The sequence below is a fragment of the Rhea pennata genome, chromosome 3 (assembly GCF_028389875.1).
Source record: "Rhea pennata isolate bPtePen1 chromosome 3, bPtePen1.pri, whole genome shotgun sequence".
In the NCBI taxonomy this organism is placed as follows: Eukaryota; Metazoa; Chordata; class Aves; order Rheiformes; family Rheidae; genus Rhea; species Rhea pennata.
In genome coordinates, this window is record NC_084665.1 from 16,537,197 (window position 1) to 16,546,724 (window position 9,528).

A 9,528-nucleotide genomic window follows, 5' to 3' on the forward strand; every position below is an offset into this window, starting at 1 on the left:
TGAAAAAAAATGCTATTTCTAATATGCCACTTCAAAAATGCTATTTCGTCACTTTAATAATACTGATGCACTGTTTCATCTGTTTATCGTGACTGTACTGTTCTTATATAATTATCAGGACAAATATTGTGCTCTGTGCATGGTGAAAGTGTAAATATTCTAGCAGAATTAAAAATGTAGTAGTAGGAAACACAAGACATATAAACAGTTATTTTTTAAATTAAGCTTTCCATGATGGTTTCCATCACTAAATCTTAAAATTATTCTTGAATTAATCAACATGCCCTATAAAAATATGATTCCCATTTTTATATCACTGAAACAGTGTAATAGGCTAAAATAATTAGAGTTGGTTGGTCTTTCACTGCAAATAATATGGAGCAGATTCTGCTTTTAGCTCAGCAGGAATAGCCTTGGATAATTCATCCAAAGATAATAAGCCAGATTCACAGCCTGTGCAAGTTGAATGGTTCTACTGATTTCAACAGTGTCATGCGAGATTTATATCATAACTGAGTAATTGGCTCAATGTTTGAAGTCAACAGATTACACCAGTAGAACTGGAAGCAGAATTTGGCTAAAGGAATTAGGTCATAAATACAGAAATTGGAAGTGTAATTTTGCATCATTGATGGGAGGGAAGGTGTAGGAAACAAACATTTGCAATGGATGAAGGCCTGTGTAGTTCTTGAAGTGAGCAGCTGTGCATAACGGGAAAATACAGGACTCTTCACATTCGGTGAGTGTCAGAGCTCGTTAAGTAACTTCCCAGTTGGCCAGTCACTGGTGGAGGCTGTAGGCCACCATGCTCCCCTTCTGTTGCCTTAACAGTCCCTTACAGCCCTCTTCTCATACGCAGTTCGTGCATTGGCGAAGATGACTAAAGAGCAGCGCTGTGCGAATGCATCTAACATCTGGGAAACGATACCTTGGGATGCCTAAGCCTCCCTTTCCGCGGACTCTAATGGAGCTACACTGTAGACAGTGAGGTCCTCCAGCGGGTATCAGTTCTGACTGTGGGTGGCTAAATCATCATGCCTGACAGGAATATGAAATTACAGCTTTACTCTCCTCTACTTATATAAATTTTACACCAGTGTAACTCTAATGACATAAATATAGTTACTCCTGATTTAAACTCCTGATTTAAACTGAAGAAACATGTGTTCCCCATAAACTGCAAACTTGTAATATTGATAGTATATGTGGCTTTCAAAGCCTTTTTTTTTTTTGCGTGACTTGAGTAAGATCAAAATAAAAAAAGAACAGACTTAGAATTTGGATCTTTCAGCTTCCTGGTCTACACCTGGAACAATAGACCATGCTAAGACAAGGGGAATCAGGAAACTCAAAGTGTTGGTCATATGGAAATATAACAAACATCACAGAAACATTCTTTAATTGAATTATACCATTGAAAGCAAATCTAACATAAAAATCTGGAAAAGCACGATAGTATTTTAAAGAAACTTAATTAAACTATTTTTTATTCTAAAACTGTTTAGCTATTAATATGAACAACTTTTAAGTAGATATAAGACTGCCAAAATTAGACGATACGTGTACGCGAGCCATAAATTTTCATTGCAATGTAGAGGGGTTTGGCTGTATACGCTGTTTTATTCACAGAGCAGTAATTCAACACTTTCAACCCAATTTTATTTAATTAAAAATGGGTTGACAGTTTAATTTATTATCACTGAGAAAGTTTAATCAATCAAGCATTTTGGGGAAGCTCCTCAGCTGATGTAAGTCTTCGTGATGACAGAGCCATGACAGAAAACAAAGTATGCTGTAAGCAGGGGGGCTTGACCATGTAGTGCTGCCCTTGCCTTCAGTCTCTGAGCTCTGACTGTCTCGCATCCTGAGCACCAGAAGTGGCCTTTTAGCAAGTTTGTTCATTGCTTTTAAGTAATCGTAAGTTAAGCTAAATAACAAAAATAATGTTGTTGCAATATTGGTATTGCAAAGTACCAATATTACAATAATAAATACTATGTAAAGGACCCTGAAGTTACAATACAATGGAAATAGCTAATGTATTTTTCATTAAGTTTTGGGTTTACTTTTAAAGAAAGGAGATTGCACTTAAAGGAAGAAGGTCTTCCAAAAGAGTTTAGATATAACCAGCTATTTCTAATTACACAAATATCACTGTAATTTACCATGAATATAGAACATAGTATCTTTATCCGGTGAAACTGCCTGTTTTTCATTTTATCAGTGATTCTTATTTGATCTGTTGATCTTCAGGATTTTTTTTACAAGAAGTGTACTCCTTTCCATATTACCTTCTTTTCTTTTCAGCTTTGTATTTTTCTAAATGCATGAAATAGAGTATGTACCCACTGCACTTTTATAACAGGCTAAAATTACTGGCAGTGAATTCTTAGATATTTAAATTGAAAGTGTGTATGTGGAAAACGTGATTTACAGTATCTTAAGCTGAATAACTAGTCAGGTCTGTCCTGTGAGTATTACAACTAAGAACTGAGAAAACTTAAAGCCCTAAATTCATTGTTCACTGTAATTATTATTTTTGAGTGGTAAACTCTTAAAATTATTTATCTGAGAACTATTTAATTACGATGAAATATTTCAGTGGTTTGTGACATTAATTTACAAGGCTTAGCATTATGAAAGCTGAAACATTCTGGCTTAAGAGATATTATTGAGCCCAATTCTGTGCAACTAATTTTGTTTGTCCCTGGTTTGCAACAGATGAAAATCAGTTTAAAATCACATTGCTTAACAGTCACATAAAAATTTATTTGCATATAAGAAAACTTCATGGCTAATGAACTGTAATGACAGAATCGGGCTGCAATTTACAATTCCTTCTCAGTCCTCACTCTCCAGCAAGAGTTTGCGGATGCTGCACAAACTGCAGGAAGAGAGATCCTAAGCAGTCAGCCTGTTGTGTTTTTGTCCTTCTAATTCCTCCCCCATTTTTTTATTATTTTTGCACAGTCCATTTCCTTGACTTCCATGTTGTTGTTCTTTTATTATTTTACCTTTCCTCTTTTATCTCTCCTGAGATATCTTTGTACTCTCTCCTATGCTCTCCTCAGTCGAAATCGTGATGGGCAACAGAGACCTGCTCCCTCAGAATCACCTCCTCAGTGGAGGAGCTGAGGAGTATAGACTCACGGGATTTTCAGGACACTGGTCCTGTTTATTAAATTTAAATTCTCCCACCTACTTATTAGCTGAGGCGTAATCCTGAAACCCCTCTCACTGTGTGCAATTTGGGGAAACCTTCTTTCCAGTGCCTCCTAGGCGGGGATAAAGGGCCAGATTATTGCTTGTTGAAAACAGCCTTTAGTTAGGCAAAATTCCCATTGATTTCGTTCAGGGGCAGAATGTATGCCTGAGATTGCGGTGTTTTGTTGACTGTACTAGGCAGAGTACTAATTTTTATTAACTAATAACTATTATCAACTAATTATTATGCTACACAGGTTTCTGATGTTGACAAATGCTGTGGGACTTGATCCCGGTCCCGCCCAATATAAGTGACAGTTTTTCCGCATTTGATTATGAAATTTGACCCACTGACGAGGATGAGATGCTTGCCTCAGTAATGAGTGCAGGATCAGTCCTGTTTTAACATTTTCACAGCATGTTCTAAAGCTTAAGTTATCTGGTTCAAACTGCTTAAAATTGGTTACTTCATAGAGATCATTAAGGAAAATTCATAATGCGGAAGAAAATGAACTTAAAATTTCTATCATAAATGACCATAGTTTTTAAATATTTAGTTATAAAAGTCTTAGGAGAAGACCTTCTGCTTAATGAGTGCTAATAATTGAGCTTACAAAGAGCTGCAGCAAACCCTGTACAATTTTTGCACTTTGGAAACAGTATTGTTTTGTTTCCTATCATGTAAATTTTGTTAACTAGAGGAAACACTGCTTCCCTGGTGCTTTTGTTTCCCCCTCTGGATTGTAGCAATGGAGCACTTGCATGTTGTGTTTGATGCCTTGCATGATGAAGACATGCAATGGCAAGTTCCAGTCTGCATGCTGCTTAATGAATGTTTTCCTTTTCTCTCCTTCCCTGTTATGTGCTTACAGAAGACAACTATGTGGAAGGTGGGTGCTTTCTTCCTTATTTTCCTAAGCTCTTGTTTTTCCCTTCTATTTAGTGTGTTTTTCCCTTCTACTTAGTGTTATAAAGGTACGCATATCATTCAGTACGGTAAGTTGCATTTTCTTTACCCTAAAAGTTTACAAGTTTATTAAATCAGCGTGATTTTTTTTTCATACGGAACAGAAGCAAAGGCTGATTTTGATCTTGGCCATATTGGTGTAAGCTGAGAATATCTCCACTGACGCGATGTGATCTGTACTCATATAACTAACATCACTGCTTAAAATCATTCTGGAGATTTGCAGAAGGACCAATCTCATCTCATGTTCTGTATGAAAAACACTCTAAGGAAATGTTTGTTTCATCAGTGTGGAGCATAATTTCTCCTCATAAGAATGTAGTGCATGTTAAATACCTATATTTTAATGGCTTAGGGAAATCTCTCTTTAATACTACAAATCTTGCTTACTGTATTATCCTTTTCAGCATAAAAGTTTAGGAAAAAAAGTTTATTTGTCAGACTTCTCAACATCATTCATTCTGCCTTTTCAACATTAGAAAAGAAGAGGCATGTGATTTTAATAATAATATTGGAATGTAATTAAGTCCATTTAAAGAAAGTAAGGCACAGGGCAGTGGAAACTAAAGCACAATGCTGTCTAGCCTGAATATTGGTAAGTATGTCTATGAGCTGGTAAAATGTGTTTGTGTGCATATATACAACAGTGGTATAAGTATAAAATATTGTTCACAGATCTCTTGTTGTGGGGAATTAATACTGTCTTTTTGTTTATAAGCCAAAAGGTGCAGGTGCTTTTTTATGTATGCGTGCCTTTAAAATTCTCTCTGGGCTGAATCTGGACGAACCACTGACTCTTTCAAAAATGGCTCTATTTAAACTGCAGATATTATGTTCATTTCATTTTTTGAAATTTTTTTAAAGCTACTCTTAAATCAAGGGGTTTGCGAGTTGCCTCATGCGCGAGGTGGGGTACCCCTGGTGGGACGCAGTCCCCGTGGGGCCCGACTTCCTTCGGGATGCAGGTCGCTGCGGGCCACTGCTTGCTCAGCTGCAAGTTTCTTAGAAATCCTGGGAGTATCAGTACTACCTCTCCATGCTGCCACATTCAAGGGCAAAGAGAGGTGCTCAGATTTATCACGTACACAAGGCAGGGAATTTTATAAAAGCATATGATACCAGTAAAAGAGACAAAATGTAAACAAATTTCATGCTTTAATTGTGTGCACTCTTACTGACATACATATCAATATAATTTCTCTTTTATTGTGAAGTAAAAATGTATTCAGCAACAGTGACACAGGAATTCTAACTGAAAAACATGAAAGCCTGGAAATAAGTATCTGCTATTATGTTTGATCTGTGCATAAAGCTCTTACTGGTGTCAGTGTGAGATTCAAGTGTGAATTAGGATCCCTATAACTATAAAAGGAGATAAAATTTCATTTCATGTATTTATTTAAGCACAGTAGTACAAGGCATGAATAACAGTTAATTCAGATTTTACCTTAATCTAATCCTTAAAGCTGCAACCTTAAATTTATTCCAGAATAGGTTTGGATGTTTGTATACAAATTAAAGTTGCTGTACATGAAAGCCAAAAATGTGTATTCAAAGCAGAATTGGGAAACTGAGCTATGATTTTTCATCTTTGATTTCTGTGGTATCTGAGCACCTCCCTAAATCAGGTTACGTAAGAAAACAGAAGGATTTAATATTCATAGAGTTTAAATGACATATATTGCTGGTATGAAAAAGCTACATTTTATTCATTTGATTAGAACTGTGGTAGGGTTGAACATGTTCATCACAGGTTTACCATGTTTTAAATTTCTTTTAGCCTGTGCTCTGCATGAAACTTACACCACAAATTATGAAAATATTCTGTCTAACATATCCACTTGCCCTATCCCTTTCTGTGCCCCTTAACTTTGTCCTTTTAATGCTAAGTTTATATAGAGATGGAATGATCCCACATGCATACAAGAGGTATTCCTACTAAATCTTTAATTCCTAATTCACAAAGAAAAGGCCTCTATCATTTTGCCTATAAATTAATGGTGCACAAATGACTATTTTTAATGTATGGCATACCTATACATGGCTACCTATTTAAAGCTGGAATTTTCTATGAGTATTTACTGTGGTATTCTCTATTATGAGCAGACTATCATCTTGAAAGTCTAACAGTGATCACTATCATGTTAGATTTACGTGCGTAATTTTAACCTCTTTGCAGATTGTACAGGTTCAGTAGGAGTAATACTTGGCTCTTCCATAGCCTTCATGCATAGACTACAAAAAGATAAAATAAGTATCACTATGCTCATTTAGAAATAAGTATACATAGCCTTACTACTTCACAAATAAAGTAATATAGAGAATCAAAAAAAAAAAATAGGGTGACTTGAGGACAAGAGTAGTACAAAATTTTTAAATTGATAGATGTATGGTTTGAGCAATGTATTCTGTTTATATTTACTTCCTTTTTTAGTTGAACAGTACTGTAAGTGACTTAAAATTCAAGCGTTTTCTATTATGTTTTCAAGGTTTTCATGTGCCATTTGTGTTTGTCCAAATTATATAAGAATTATGTATTTATGACAGGCCTGTCTCACATAACATTTTAGCAAAAATAGCTATCAGGGTAGTGGTAATGTCATAAAGCTAGTTTCCTGTTTAGGTCCTTAGCTATAGAGGTTGTATTTAAGTGCAAATTAGTAAGAGATTATCTTTATTCTCCCCTAGGAGACATGACAGAGCTTTTCTTTGCATTTTGTAAGAGCAGTCAGAGCTCACATAAATAGTGTTAGTTGCTAAAAAGCCAAAATGATATTAAAGAAGGCAATGTTACAGCCTTTGACCCATTTTGTTTTCTCCTCTATTGAATACAGTTAAGACCATTTCAAAAGTCTGAGATTTCTTATTCTAGTTGCCAGTACAGTGCAAAAGAAAAATTTAAAGAATCAGGTAAAGAGACTAATATTTTCAGGCCATGCAGCAAAAGATCTAAGCAGTGAAGTTCAGCATAAAAAGATTAAAGTTTGACTACAGGACTTTATGCTTCATATTTTCAATGAGTTTCAGTTGCAGCATCACTGGTGCAGCAAGAACACCCATTTCTGCTCTCTTTCGCCAGCTATTAACTGCAGCACAACTGTGTGATATTTCCCCAGTAATGTTTATGTAGGCAGCTCCTCAGGATCGTCCTCTGCTTTCCTTTACAGTGGTGTAACTGCACCTGCTGAAGTGCAGTTTATCTGAAAACGGAAGCTACTGTACAAGCGATGGGGCACGTCAGGTCTTTGAGTTCAACAACAGACCTAAAAAGGGTGACATTAAGAGCACTAATTTGGGAAACCCATTGTTAGTCTACTTGAAATATCACTTGAGATTTTGAACTGATATGACACGAATCCTTTAAGACTGATTACAGTCGGGAATATCTTCTTTGAACTCTCCCAAGTACTATGCGTCATTTGTGCACCTGATTTTCTTTGTGAATTAGAAATTGCAGGAACTCTCTAGGAAGTCTGCTTTCCAATAAAGGACAGGATATTTTATTGCACAGCTTCTTTGTGTGAATTAACTTTAACAAATTGCAAATAAGATGTTAAAGCATCATTTTCTGTGGTTGGTGGAGAAGAGGAGCACATGTTTGCAACATGAATAATTGATAACTTCTAAAATGGATCCTACAAACAGCTAAATTCAGCAGGAATAAGTCTGTTTTTTAAACAAGATGTAAAATGTTTAAAAGCTTCACAGTTCTAGAAAAATGTTCCCCCTGCATAAAATTATCCTCGGGGAGAACATAAATGTCATTTTGTTATCCTGCATTAAAAAAGCTAAAAAATTTGGTTGAAGATTAATGAAATTTGGCCCTGACTGAGTAATTATTGTTATGGACATCTGTTGTGAAGTATCACTATAGGTATAGATCTATACTGGTATGATTTGATTTGATCTTGAAATGCATATATAAAGCAAAATCTTTTCCTCATAGATCTATCAAGTAGCCTCAGAAGCTGTCACTTAGATTTTCTTTATTGCTATTTATTTTATACTGCATATGCAATAATTTGCCTTCTCTGGAAGAAATTCATTCTGTTCTCATGTGTTTCACACAAATAAGGAGACATCCCTTGCATTATCATTTCAATGTGACAAATAAATTTTATTTAATTACCTGAAATGCTCATTTTTTATGAGGGGAAAAAGATCAGACCCAGCCCATTTTTCAGGTTTACACTTCTCCGGGTTTTTAATGTCGTTTAACAACTAGAGGACAGGAAGTCCTCCCAGCAAAGTGTTCAAAGCAATATAATCAAAATACAATAAAGACAGATGGAATATTAAAGGAATTGGTTGGATTTGAAAGTATTTTATTATTTTCTGTCATTCCAACTATTACACAGAATAAATACACAAGAAAACAGCACCCAGTGTTTGAATTGCAGTTCTATTACTCGTAGCCCAAAGCATTCCAACCAGTGGTTGAAAAATGCTCTTTGATTTCCCTCTTTGATGCAGACATCTCATAGGAAACAGATGCCTGTCACAAAACATTTTTGTCACTGTGACAACACCACCTTCCCGTGCTCCCTTGTTCATTGCTGACTGTGCTCTTGTTTCCCTTCAAGGTCTGGCGCACCTGATGATGGGCGACCAAGGTATGGGCTCTGTTCCTTTTCCACTCTGCTTTCATTGTTTCTTGTTCTGTAGCTGCTTTGAATCCATCACAGCAAATGATGGGCAAATGCTTGAAAGCTGTCTTTGGCTGCAAATAAACACATGGTTTTTATTCACATCTTTCTTATTTCATTATATATTTTTTTGTTTGCTCCTTAAGCTTGTATCCTTCCTGCCTCCTCAACTTCCCCTCTCGCTATATAATAACTGAAAAGAGGTGAGAAAAATGAAAAGGTGATTAAGAAATTTTACATATTTATCAGAAAATACGATTTGGGTGAATGTGTGAAAGAAACGAAGTACAAGAGCACTCTTCAGATAGTTCCTGAAAGAAGATATTCAGCTTGTCCCATTGTACACAGTGAAGAGTCCATTTACATTAATGCATGGCTGATTGGAAACTTGCAGAAAGCACCTGCTCCTGGCTTCTGGAATGCTGAAAATACAATTCTGCAACCTAATGATCAGTGATTTTTCTTCTCTTAACCCATTGTTCATGTTATTTTTTGTGTCACTCCTTATTTAAGCATGGATTACTTCTATGTTTCTCTGCATGTACATGGAAAAAAATAAGCTAAATCCTAATAGGACACTGATTGCATCTCCGTTTGTCTCCAGATACTTATTTATACTTTGTCTCTTTTCATGTTCAGATATTATTGCATTTACATATACTCATGACTCTTACTGTTGTTTCTCTCCTCTTCTTTATTCTCTTTTTGTCT

The 9,528-nt window shown here is 35.7% G+C and overlaps 1 protein-coding gene across 1 annotated transcript in view; it reads left to right on the forward strand.

The window, feature by feature from the left end:
• LOC134138080 (neurexin-1-like) overlaps positions 1-9,274 on the forward strand; it is a 72,016-nt gene extending 62,742 nt beyond the window's left edge. Inside the window, exons 2-3 of the mRNA XM_062571292.1 lie at positions 8,755-8,866; positions 9,067-9,274. Of these exons, the coding sequence (XP_062427276.1) occupies positions 8,755-8,866; positions 9,067-9,274 (320 nt within the window). The remainder of the gene's footprint in view (positions 1-8,754; positions 8,867-9,066) is intronic.
• Positions 9,275-9,528: the final 254 nt, after the last annotated feature.